At 38.9% G+C, this 14,076-nt stretch overlaps 1 protein-coding gene and 1 pseudogene across 1 annotated transcript; both read right to left on the bottom strand.

Annotated features, from left to right (window-relative positions):
* LOC107483789 (uncharacterized) overlaps positions 1 to 6,650 on the bottom strand; it is a 27,669-nt pseudogene extending 21,019 nt beyond the window's left edge.
* Positions 6,651 to 8,964: 2,314 nt separating this feature from the next.
* Positions 8,965 to 9,453, bottom strand: LOC107483790 (uncharacterized). Its single transcript, XM_016104412.1, has one exon. It carries the CDS (start codon positions 9,451 to 9,453, stop codon positions 8,965 to 8,967), a length of 489 nt encoding a protein of 162 aa, XP_015959898.1.
* Between the last annotated feature and the right edge of the window lie 4,623 nt (positions 9,454 to 14,076).

The following is a 14,076-nucleotide window of genomic DNA, read 5'->3' as shown; positions in this document are numbered from 1 at the left end:
GTGTGTGCTTGGGCTGAGCATTGAAGCTTTCATGTGTAGAGACTTTTTCTGGAGTTAAGCGCCAGCTTTTATGCCAGTTTGGGCGTTTAACTCCAAGTTTTATGCCAGTTCCAGCGTTAAACGCTGGAATTTCTGAGGCTGTTTTGCCACGCCGGTTTGGGCCATCAAATCTCAGGCAAAGTATGGACTATCATATATTGCTGAAAAGCCCAGGATGTCTACTTTCCAACGCCGTTGAGAGCGCGCCAATTGGGCTTCTGTAGCTCCATAAAATCCACTTCGAGTGAAGGGAGGTCAGAATCCAACAGCATCTACAGTCCTTTTTGGTCTCGGAATCAGATTTTTGCTCAGGACCCTCAATTTCAGCCAGAAAATACCTGAAATCACAGAAAAACACACAAACTCATAGTAAAGTCCAGAAAAGTGAATTTTAGCTAAAAACTAACAAAAATATACTAAAAACTAACTAGATCATACTAAAAACATGCTAAAAACAATGCCAAAAAGCGTATAAATTATCCGCTCATCAATTAGAGAAAGTCATAATTCATATTCATAATGTAGAAAACACATCCAAAAAAGGCATCATAGAGCCAGAACAATAGTCACCAAGTATATCAAAGTTGTCAACATATTAACCTCATAAGTTTCCAACACTAAAATTCCCAACACTAGGATCCTAATTAAGAAAGCATACAAAGTAAATAATTTCATCAAAATACATAAACAAAGACACCATCTGGCCCTAAACATAATACTCTTAGTCTTCATTTTTTGTATCTGGGTGGTCTAAATCCAAGGTTGGGCACAAACTTCATGAAGTTTGCAAGTATTGTAGCAGTTCTTTGTGTTGCACCTTGCATAGGATTAGGTGGGTGATTCCTTGCTAGTTGATTTCTTGCTGGTAGGTGATAGCAGGTGGGGTGGTTACTGATAGATTGCTGCTTCTTGAAATTGATTTTTCTTGTTTGGACAACTTCCTTTTGGGAGAGAGTTTCGGTGGCCTAACAGGAGAGGGTGAAACCTATCAGCGGAAACATGTAAAATAGTTAGTAAACTGGATAAGAATATGTATTTAATAAAATGAATATTATCTAATTTTGTGAACCTGTTGAGAGTCATCAGTTTCTGACAAGGGTGGTTGACTGAGTTCAAGTTGGATTTCAGTCGGAGGTTGTGGGACAGTGGTAGCTTTACCACCATTTGCCGGTCCAACTGGAGCAGAGTTGGCCTGACCTTCACCACCATTAGCAGCAGTAGTGGCCTCTTCATCAGCAGCTCTCTTTGCACAGTTTCTTTTGGTGTGTTCTATTTCACCACAATAATGATAGCGACTTTTTTTTATAAATTCTTTTTATCTTGGTCCTTTGCTTCTTACTCCCACTTGACTCCTCATCTGCATCCTTTCTTCTTTTTTTCTTAAGTGATCCTGGCTTCTTTCTAAACTTTGGTGCTTGTGGTCTGTTATATGATAACTTTTTTCATAGTGCTTGACTTGGAATTGAATTGATATGGAAGGAATATGTGTTATTATATGCTTTCATGGTCAACCACTTATGACAAAACTCATCCGGTCTTTTACCAGCCCTTGCCAATGCAGCACAAGCATACACACATGACATCTCTAAACAGCATTAACACAACAACAAAGACAACAATAATAAGCCAACTATAATCTCAAATAATAATAATAAGATAACAATAAACAAGTAAAAAAATATTACCACTCAATTGCCGAAAACTACATGCACAAAGCCACTTTCCCGATCCATAACCATGTTGGTTGGCCATCCATGAACTTCAAATTTCTCATAGTTTGTGTTACCAAACCACATCGAGACCCAACTTTTTAATTCTTTCCTTATCTTTTCTAACCTGCTACGCTGTATAGGAAGTAAAATTCCAATGGTCGAATTAAGCTTGACTTTGTTTTTTAGCTATGGACCTCATTGCATACATTCTGAGTTCTTCCAAAAGTATGATAATAGGGTTGGCTCTAGCTTCTTTGATCCTAGAGTTGAAGACTTCACAAGCATTGTTGCAGATGTTGTCTATTTTAGGTGCATTATTGAAGAAAGCCCGGGTCCAAGAGTCTCTAGGCCACTTGTTCAAATACTCCCAAGCATCCTTATTAACCCTCTCAATCTTTTTATTAATTTCAAGGAATCCATCTTGGCTAGTGCACCTTGTACAATTCCACAGAAGACCTCTGATACAAGAATTATTGTCAGTCTAGAATTTCTCAATAGAAAAAGAACTTCATTGTAAGCATAGTTCCAAACCAACTAATAACTCTCAATCAAATTTTAATATATTGGTTGTCACAAGTACAAACTCCAATAAAAATTAACCGAAGTATTTAAACCTCGGTTTGTCTGACAAGAAATTGCAATGAAGTGATCAATTATTGGCTATGAAGGCACAAGGGAGTTTGATTTGATAACAGGGGCAAGAAAATAAAGTAAACAATTAAAGAAAGCAATTAATAAAGAGAGACATTCATGGCGAGGATTGAGAATCTAGGCTTTCTATCCTAGTCACTAATCATATCAATAATTAACAAGAGCTTATCCTATTTAGTCATCTCCAATGTTGGAAGAAGGCATAATGTTATCTTCCACGAGAAAAAGTCAAATAAGACTAGTTAATCTCAATCCAAAAATCATAATCAACTTACTAATTGAATTAGTAAGAGATTAGAGTCAATGGAAATAATATTAACTAACAACTCTAGATCACCAATCTAAATTGGGTACTAATGACTCAAGATTTCTTAATTTCTCTTTCCAAGCCAAGAATGCTCAAAAAGCTACTCTAATATCCAACCAAATATTTTGTCAAACACTTGGAAGGCATAAAATGAAAGCATGGTAAAATTGCAAGAATAATAAAATCTACAACTACCCAATTGCAAGAAAATAACAACAACAACTCAAATCAATGATAAAAGAACATCAAACATCAATTGCATTTAAAGAAAACCAAATCCAACAAGAGTTCATCAATAAACTAAAAGAGACTCAAAGGGGAAATTAACAAGAAAACTAAGGAGAACAAAGATATAAGAACAAGAAATTGTAAAGAAAACTATATGAGAACAAGAAATTGAACCTAGATCTAAGATGGAATTCAACCTAAGAACCTTAATTCTAGAGAGAAGAGGGAGCTTCTCTCTCTAAAAAACTAACCTACATGATGCTATCATAAAACTAATTACTCCCCCTTGTTCTCTCTTGAATTCTACATCAAATAGCTTCAGAAATGAGTTGGATTGGGCTTCATCATGTCCAGAAATCGCCCCCAGCGTTTTCTGTTAAGTTGGTCACGTGCTGCTTGTCACGCGTATGCATGGGTCACACGTACGCGTCTCCTGGCAGATTTTCTTCCCACGCGCACGCGTGGGCCATGTATACGCATCATTTGGCAGATTTTTCATTGATGCATGGCAGAAATTGTCCAATTAAGAGATTTCAATTAAGAGAACAGCGTTGCACGTATAGCTCTTAACCAGCTAAAATCTGCCTCACCAATTTAAAAGGGGTTGTCACAATTTTTTTGAAATAAAAATACTGGGAGTATGAGTCCCAGGTCGTCTCCCAACGAGTTGCAGGAAACTCTCACCCACAATTCCTAGTCTTCTCCCTTGGGGAGATCTAGCGTTAGTAGGTATAGAATTAGCTAATAGCGTCCAATTTAACTAAGCACTTGAGCATTCCAACTCAAGTGTATTCTCTTGATTAACCCCTATGTCAAGTGAAATTTCTACTTCATTGACAAGAATAAAATGCTTGCAGAAATAGTAGAAGAAAACATGATAAATAAAATAAGGATTGGAAATTGATTAAAGGAAAAGGTAGTGAACTGTATTGATAAATCCAAATGTAACATAAATATCTGAACAGGAATAATAAATAACCAAAAGAGAAGGAGAATAGGGAAACAAACTAGAATAGTACATCCACGGAGGTAATGGCTCTTCAATATCCAAAGCAAAAGCAATTAACTAAAATCCTATCAACGTAGAGAAAACCTAAAGGAGTAGTAAGTTTCAGATCTAAAACTAAAACTATCCTAATATTAATGTAAATGAATGTGTGTTGATCTCCCCTGAGTTTCTCCATGTTTCCTCACTTTATTCTGTGTTTCTGGGCCAAAAATTAGGTTAAAACATGGCCCGCAATTATCTCCAGTGTATTCTATAATTTCTGCAGATTGCGCAGGTCATGCATACGCGTTGTCCATGCGTTCGCGTCATTCAGCTGTTTTCCTTGCCACGCATTCGCGTCATTCATGCAGACTCCGATCTATGCGATTGCGTCAGGCACGCATTTGCGTCGCTTGCGAATTCTCCATTTTGCGCGCTCGCGTTAGTGTTCACTGGTTATCTCCTTGTTTTCTTGTGCTCCTTCTATTTTTGCAAGCTTTCTCTCAATTCTCTAAGCCATTCCTACCCTATGCAGCCTGAAACACTTAACACATGGATCACGGCATTGAATGGTACAAAGGAGAATAAAAATACATAATTAAAAGATCTCTAGGAAAGATCTCTAGGAAGTAAGTTTTCAACCATGGACAATTTTTTTGGGAAAGAATTGTAAATACATGCAAATCATATGAATAAGTGGGTGAAGACTTGATAAAACCACTCAATTAAACACAATATAAATCATAAAATATTGGTTTATCAACCTCCCCACACTTAAACATTAGCATGTCCTCGTGCTTAGTTAAAGGAGATAAAGTAAATGAGTAGGGAAATGCAAAACTCATAAAATGCAATGCAACCTATCTATATATGAATGCAACTATATGTTTGTTGTCTATTTAGTTAAAAGTAAATAAGCTCTTCAAGACAATCATAATTCAAATTCCACTTTTTCAATTTATACAGTAAGAACAGATAAAAATGCAAGAAGATAGCTCATGAAAGCAGGGAACATAGATTTTAAGATTTGAACCCTCACTGATGGTGTATATGCACTCTAGTCTCTCAAGTGTATAGGGTAATTACTCTATTCTTCTCTAATCATGCTTTCTAAATTTTGTTCTACACCTAACCAATCAACAATATTTAATATACCAATGCAAACATCATGAGGTCTTTTTCAAAGTTGTAATGGGGCTAAGGTAAAGGTAAGGGTGTACATATGGCTAAGTGAGCTTACAAATTGAATCTTTAATTAACCTAAGCTTTCACCTAACATACATATACTCTATATATCTCCTAATTTCATACCTAGCTACCCAAAATTCCTCATTTTACATTACCTACTCATGCATCAGCTTTTCTTTAATTTTTTTTATCACATATGCATTGATTTTTCATTAGCTTAACATTGGGATAATTTTGTCCCCTTATTTATTTATTTATTTATTTTTATTTTTATTTTATTTTTATTTATTTTTTTTGAACATGAAAATAAGCAAAGCTTATCAATGCACATGAAAAAGTTTTTTAATTTTTATAATTTCATATGAGTAGGTACCCAAATTCCCATTATTTTATCATGACACATTCCCTTATCCACCCTTGTTCCCACAATCTTCCCATATCAATTAACACACAATTTCTTTCTTAAACTAACCAAAGATTCAATTAGGATGTTTAATTATTTTTTCGCTTAAGGCTAGTAATGTGGAGGAAATATAGAACAAATGGGATTAAAAGGCTCAAAGTGGCTAACAAAGGTAAATGGAAGGGTAGGCTTATTTGGGATAAGTGAGTTAAAACAAATAATGGCCTCAATCATATGCAAGCATATAACATATTAAACATTGGACATATAGGATGAAACAAAATATAGATTACAATCTTAGAGAAGTAAGCACACAAGAATAAAATTCATGGTTAAATAATGTAACCATGTAATTAAGCTAAAAATCTTACAAGTTGTGTGTTCTTAGCTTTTTAAACTATGTTCCAAATACAACTTCAAACAATTTTAACACAAAAATTTTTTTATTTAAATTAGTGAAATTTTTCAAAAATAGGGTCTTAGAAGAAACTTATTATTTTTCAATCAAGTAGAACATGCATGCAATTAACTTGTTACTGTGCAATCTATCATAAACAAAAGAAAATTAACTAAATATCCTATTTTATTGGTGTTAAGGAAGAGAAATTACCTCTGGAAGTCAGGTACTGACCGACCTCCCCACACTTAAGGCGTTGCACCATCCTCGGTGCCATCTGTCAGGAACAAAGGAGGGCTGGTAGCAGTATCTCCACAGTCGGGACCGTCATGGCTCCTTGTGCTGGTAAATAAAGTGGAGTCCGGAGTGTCTGGGTCTTTGTCAGGTCTGTGATTTTCTGTGAGTAGCTCCTTGAGGTATTTGAATCGGCGCTGGTTGCGGCGCTCTCGTAGCTTCGCTTTCTGTTCTTGCCGGTCCAACCTCTCCAGTATTTGATGGAGTAGCTGACTTGTTGAAGGTGTTTGTTGTGTGGAAGAAGAATTGTCTTCAGTCGGTTCTGTAGGCTGGCTGGTAGTGGCTGCTAGCGGTCTGATATATTTCTCGTTAGGAACGTATTGATCATCCCGTGGAATCATGGCCTTGGTGTCTCTAGCTCTGTAGGAGACTCCGGCTGCCGAGACAAGATCTAAAACCAAAGTGCGAAAAGGTAAGTTGCCCACAATTTGTACATGTCCCATTGCATTCCGGATATGTCTTGGTAAGTTTAGGTGCTGGTCTGTAAGGATACACCAGAGTAAAATAGCCATGTCTGCAGTGAAGGAGGACTCGTGAGTGCTCGGAAAGACGTAATGGGACATAATCTGTGCCCATATTCGAGCCTCCAAAGTGAGTGCTGAAGCTGATATCCCCTTAGATCGGGATCGATGGTATCCGTAGATCCATCTGCTGCCAGGTTGCGCGATAACTCTGAGAACGGCGTCCCAGTCAAATTGGTATGTCTGGCACTTGAGTGAGGCTTCTTGGAATGCATCCAATCCTTCTGGAGCAAGGGGAAGATCTAGAGCTCGCTGAATGTCCTCTTCAGTTATGGAGACTTATTTTTGACGGACGTAGATAGACTGCATAGTTGGCATATGAAAGTTAGAGTAGAATTCTACTACCCACGAAAAGTTAACCTGCCGTGACTGTCTCTGTAGGAATCCCCATTGTCTTTGTTCAATTCGTGGCTCAACAAATTCAGCAATAGGGGTCGGGAGGATAAGAAGGTATTCATTGTTGTAATTCCTTTCTGCCAGGATGGGGAACATCTGGTCACAGTAGCAGTTAGAAAATCGCACAGTGTCCTTTGCTGGGAAGACTTTCTCTTTTTCATCGACCTTTATAATCATCTTAATTTTTTTTGTTGAGGGCTTTACTGCTGTTGGAGATGGCTCTGCCACTAATGCTCTTTTTGTTCCTCTCCTTGCTGGTGGTTTGGGAGTAGCTTTCTCCTTGCCTTTCTTGGTGGCCATCTTGAAAAAGGAAAGAGAAGGTAATATGTAAAGCGAAGGGTTTGAGCAAGGGAGCGAATATTATGGATGGTAATCAATGCACGGTAAGGAATGATGTCGTTGACACATGGTCTAGACTACATGTGAAAAGTTCATCAATGGAAATATAGAAAGTGCGTGTGACGGAAATTAAATGCAAGATGTTTATTGGCATGCTGGCAAAGGCATGAGTATCATAGATCAAGCATTCAATGTCCAAGTTAGATTACCAAGTCTTTCAAACTAATAATCTGTTTGTATTGACAATTATATTTAATCAAGAAAACATGAAAGGAGTTTTGTGAAAAACAGGCATTAAAGTAGTAGGATAACATAAAAGTAGTGCATGATGCCATACGGGCTTTTTCACAAACACATAGCATGCATGGTAAATATGATTTTGAAAATATAAAACAGGACATGCAAATAACCCTTTTAAAAGTAATATTAATTGTCGAAGAATTCCATGATAATCCACAAGCAAAATTTAGAAAATAATGACCCAAATAAATTTTCAACACTAATTAAAAGAAAAAGAAAGAAAAAGAAAACATAGATAATGAAAGTAAAAAGAAAAAAGAAGAAGAAAACATAAAAATAAGAATAAGAATAGAAAAGTAAAGAAGGAAGAAGAAAAGAAAAACCTTGATAATGGTGGTGAAAAAGAGAAAGTAGAAAGTGAGAAAGAAGGGAGAATAAAGAAACAAGAAGGGATAAGAAAAATTAGGATTTGGGGAAGAAAAGATAAAATATTTGGCTGATTTGGATAAGCTGTGCACCACAAGTGATGCGGACGCATGAGTGACGCGGTTGCGTGGTGTGCGGTGTTTTCAAGTGACGCAAACGCGTGGGTCACGCGGTCGCGTGAGTTGATTTGTGCTATTGGAGCGAGAGCAGCCTCGCGTACGCACGTCTTTCTGTTTAATTCGTCTATTTGCCAAAATTTAGGGTGACGCAGTCGCGTGGTTGACTCGATCGCGTGAATGGCTATACCTGAAAAAATGACGCGGACGCGTGGGGCACGCGGTCGTGTGATAGGGCTGGTTCTTCTAGCATCATTCCAGCCCCACTCTTTCATAACTTACTGCCATACACCTCTTTTATGTCGATTTTTAAGGGCACGCATTCGCGTGGTTAACGCGGACGCATGGGAGGCTTATTTTCCAAATGACGTGGCTGCGTGAGTGACGCAGTCGCGTGGAACGTTTGTGCCTAAGGTACGCCTCCAGCCAAATTTTTGCGTGACTCTCTGTTCAATTTGTTTTCTTCCCAACGCACTTGTGACGTGGATGCATCAGCGACGCCTACGTGTCGCGTGCATTTTTTTTAAATAATAAATATGCAGAATGCTAATGCAAACTATATGCAGCTATATGCAGGGATAATGAGAAGAGTCATTAACACCATAAAAATAAAGTAAAGTAAAATAAAACTAAGACTGAAACTGAACGATCATACCATGGTGGGTTGTCTCCCACCTAGCACTTTGCTTTTACGTCTTTAAATTGGACGCTCTTTAGGCTCATTCTGCTTCTCTTGGTGGGTCTTCCAAGAGGAAAACCTCCAATTCTTTCTGATTCTTCATTTTCTCACCATGATAAAGCTTTAGGCGATGTCCATTGACCTTTAAAAATTTTGAGCTAGTAGGATGACACAGGTGGAAAACTCCGTATGGCTCTACCTTCTCTACTCTGTATGGACCTCCCCATCTTGATCTCAGTTTGCCTGGCATGAACCTTAGTTTGGAGTTATATAGAATAACTAACTCCCATGGTCTGAACTCTCTCCTTTTAATGTGCTTGTCATGGACAGCCTTCATTTTCTCCTTGTAACGCCTGGAGTTGTCATATGCTTCTAGGCAAAGGTTCACTAGTTCTGCTAGTTGCAGCTTTCTTTCGGCCCCAGCTTTCATAAGATTCATGTTGCACTCCCTTACAGCCCAGAAAGCCTTGTGTTCCACCTCGACGGGAAGGTGGCAGGCCTTTCCGTATACCAAGCGGAATGGGCTCATTCCAATGGGTGTCTTGTACGTTGTTCTATATGCCCAGAGTGCATCTTGTAGCCTGGCACTCCAGTCCTTCCTATGAGGTTTTACTATCTTTTCCAGAATATGTTTAATCTCTCTGTTAGAGACTTCTGCTTGCCCATTGGTCTGCGAATGGTAAGTTGTTGCTACTTTGTGAATTATCCCATGCTTCTTCAGTAATCCTGTTAGTCTCCTGTTACAAAAGTGGGTGCCTTGATCGCTCACGATTGCTCGTGGTGATCCAAAGCGACATATAATATGGTTTCTAAAAAAGGAAACAACAGTGTTAGCATCATCAGTACGGGTAGAAATTGCTTCCACCTATTTAGAAACATAATCTACAACTAACAGTATATAAAAGTAACCATTAGAATTTGGAAACAGACCCATGAAGTCAATGCCCCAAACATCAAAAATTTCACAGAAAAGCATAATCTGTTGAGGTATCTCATCCCTCTTGGATATATTACCAAACCTTTGGCATGGGAACAAGATTTACAAAATTTAGCAGCATCTTTAAAAAGAGTAGGCCACCAGAATCCACAGTCTAAGATTTTTCTAGCTGTCCTTTGAGGGCCAAAATGTCCTCCACTCTCAGAAGAGTGGCAGGCCTCTAAAATAGACTGGAATTTTGATTGAGGTATACACCGTCTAATTACCTGGTCAGCACCACACCTCCATAAATATGGATCATCCCATATATAATATTTGGACTCGCTTTTCAGCTTGTCTCTCTGATGCTTAGTAAAATGTGGAGGAAATGTGTGGCTACAGGTGCATACCAAGGAACTACTTCAGATACTGCTTGTAAGCTATCAAATAGGAAATTATCATTTATAGGAGTGGAGTCACCCTTAATATGCTCAAGGCGACTCAAGTGGTCTGCCACTAAATTCTGCTTACCACTCCTATCCTTAATTTCTAAATCAAATTCTTGTAGTAGCAGTATCCAACGTATTAGCCTTGGTTTGGACTCCTTTTTTGCTAATAAATATTTTAGAGCTGCATGGTCTGAGTACACTACTACCTTAGTGCCAAGTAAATAGGCTCGAAATTTATCCAGAGCAAAAATAATAGTAAGAAGCTCTTTTTCAGTAGTGGTATAATTAGATTGAGCAGCATCTAGAGTCTTAGACGCATAAGCAATTACAAAAGGATCCTTACCTTCACGCTGAGCTAGCGCCGCGCCTACTGCATGGTTAGAGGCGTCACACATAATCTCAAAAGGCTGGCACCAGTCTGGTCCTCTCACAATTGGAGCTTGAGTCAGGGCGATCTTCAGCTTATCAAATGCTTGCATGCAATCCTCACTGAACTCGAACTCAATATCTTTCTGTAGCAATCTGGATAAAGGCAATGCTACCTTACTGAAGTCCTTAATAAATCTCCTGTAAAAACCTGCATGGCCAAGGAACGAACGGACTTCCCTCACGGAGGAGGGGTAAGGTAAACTAGAAATAACATCCACCTTTGCTGGATCTACAGAAATGCCAGTATTAGACACAACATGTCCTAGTACAATTCCTTGTTTTACCATAAAGTGACATTTTTCAAAATTTAATACAAGGTTTGTACTAACACATCTGTCTAACACTCTAGATAAACTATCCAAGCAAAGACTAAATGAATCACCATATATGCTAAAATCATCCATAAAAATCTCCATACAGTTCTCAATAAGGTCAGAGAAAAGACTCATCATACATCTTTGAAAAGTAGCTGGTGCATTGCATAAGCCAAAGGGCATTCTCTTATAAGTATAGGTCCCAAAAGGACATGTAAAAGTAGTCTTTTCCTAATCTTCAGGAGCTATATGAATTTGAAAGTAGCCTGTGTAACCATCTAAAAAGCAATAATGGGATTTACCTGACAGGCGATGAAGCATCTAATCAATGAATGGCAAAGGGTAATGATCCTTGCGAGTGGCTTGGTTGAGACGCCTATAGTCAATGCAAACTCTTCATGAATTCTGCACTCTAGTTGTCAAGAGCTCTCCACGCTCATTTCTTATTGTTGTGACTCCAGACTTCTTGGGCACCACTTGTACTAGACTGACCCATTCGCTGTCTGAGATGGGGTAGATGATATATGCTTCAAGTAGCCTGGTCACTTCTTTCTTGACAACTTTTAAGATGGTGGGATTCAATCTTCTTTGAGATTGACGGACAGGCTTTGCTCCCTCTTCTAAGAATATTCTGTGCTCACAAACTTGAGGGCTGATGCCTACTATATCCGCCAAGCTCCATCCAATTGCTTTCTTGTGTTCTCTCAGCACACTGAGTAGCTGTTCTTTTTGTTGGAAAGTGAGTTCCCTTGAAATGATAACTGGGAACTTCTGCTTGTCCTCAAGGTAAGCATACTTAAGGTGTGGAGGAAGGGGCTTTAATTCTAATTTCTGCTCATAGCTAGGCTCTGGATCATCCGGGGCTGGTGATAATGGTAAAGTCTTCTCATTATTTTCAGAAAGTGTCCCCACACTTGGACCTTGCTCCATGTACTTTTCTTCTAAATCTTCCTGGTGAACTTCAGCTACAGTTTCATCAATAATGTCACACTGGAAGATAGAATGATCTTCCGAAGGATGCTTCATAGCTTCATTTAAGCTGAACTTCACTGCTCTGCCATCTATTTCAAAGGAATAAGTTCCTATGAATGCATACAACTTGAACTTTGAAGTCTTCAGGAATGGTCTTCCAAGCAGGATTGATGATGGCCTTCCTGAGTCATTAGGGGGCATTTCCAGGATATAGAAGTCAATAGGAAATGTGAGCCCCTTAATGCTCGGTAATACATCTTCAACAATTCCAACTACTATAATAATACTTTTATCTGCTAACACAAAACGAGCTGCCGACCTTTTCAAGGGAGGGAGCCTCAAAGTATCATATATAGACAAGGGCATTATACTAACACATGCTCCTAAATCACACATACAGTCAGAAAATATCACACCTCCAATGGTACAGTTAACCATACATGGACCTGGATCACTACATTTTGCAGGTATACCTCCCATTAAAGCAGATATAGAACTACCTAAAGGAATAGTTTCTAATTCATTAATTTTATCTTTATGTATGCACAAATCTTTTAGAAACTTTGCGTATTTAGGCACCTGTTGAATAACATCAAAAAGGGAAACAGTTACCTCGACCTTTTTGAATATTTCTACCATTTTGGGATCAAGTTCCATCTACTTTCTGGGCTTTCTTGCAAGTTGTGGAAATGGGATAAGAAGGATGCTACTTGTAACTTCAACATCCTTTGGTGCTTCATTCTGTGGTTGAGCTTCTTCTTCTCCAATTATGTCTTGTACGTCCTCCTCCTCTCCAGCATCTTCCACTTCCACCACATCCGCATCTAGGGCGTACTCTTGTAGCTTTGGCTCCTCCTGATTCCTCTCTTGCAGTGTGGTTCCAGACCTCAAGGTGATGGCATTGATGCCACCCTTGGAGTTGGGTAAGGGTTGAGAAGGAATCCCACTGGAGCTTGCAGGTTAGGTGTTAGAGGTACTCGATGGTTCCATCTGGGAGATGAGAGCTTGTATAGGAGAGGTTAGACCATTAAGTTTGCTCTCCATGGTCTTTTGTCCTTGTGCAAGGGAGTGAAGTAACTCATCATTGGAAGACGAAGAAGGGTAAGTGATCTGAGGGATTTGCTGAGATGCTTGGGGCTGCCTTAAATGAGGTGCTCTATAAGCCTGGTTCTGATTCTGCTGTCTGATGTTGTTATTGTTATTCCACCTCTGGTTTCCATTGTTATCTCTGCCTCCTCTGTTATAATTGTCCCTCTAACCATGGTTAGAATTATCTCTCCAACCTTGGTTGGAATTATCCTGACATCCATGGTTGTAGTTGCCACCTTGATTGTATCCTTGATTTGGACGGTCATAGAAGTTATGAGTGGCTGCCACAGTGTTGTCTTTCTGTTGGAGCTGCGGACATTCATTAGTATAATGACTATAATTAGTACAGATCCCGCATACTCTTTGTGGAACCAACTGTTGGCTTTGTTGTGGTGGGGGAGGCTGAGCTTGTTGAGCTTGTTGTTGATTCAATTGCATCTGCTTCAGTAAGTTGGTCATTTCACATATACTCTGGGTCAGAGCAGTAGTTTCTCTGCTAGAGGATACCTCTGCAACAGCTTTTGAGTTGCTTTGCTTATGCTTGTGATTCTTAGTGGATTCAGATAAGTCGCTGATCAATTACCACGCTTCATCAGTGGTCTTGTACTTTTTCATAGACCCATTGCTAGCACCTTCCAATGTGGTCTTATCTTGAGGCTTCATGCCCTGTGTGAAGTAGCCGAGTAATACCAACTTGTCAATCATGTGGTGGGGACATGCTTCTAGAAGATTGTTGAAGCGCTCCCAATGTTCGTAGAGAGTCTCAGATTCGCCTTGAATAATCATGGAAATTTCTTTCCTCAATCTATCAGTAACTTCAGATGGAAAGTATTTTTCCAAAAATTCTCTTCTAAGCATATCCCAGTTAGTAACAGTCGCTCCAGGTTGAGTGTAGTACCACTCTCTCGCCTTTCCCTCAAGAGAGAACGGGAAGGCTTTTAACAGAATAGAAGTTTCATCTGCACCATCACGCTTAACAGTAG

This window comes from Arachis duranensis, chromosome 4 (assembly GCF_000817695.3).
Source record: "Arachis duranensis cultivar V14167 chromosome 4, aradu.V14167.gnm2.J7QH, whole genome shotgun sequence".
NCBI lineage: Eukaryota > Viridiplantae > Streptophyta > Magnoliopsida > Fabales > Fabaceae > Arachis > Arachis duranensis.
This window is presented reverse-complemented; position numbering and strand designations above follow the sequence as displayed.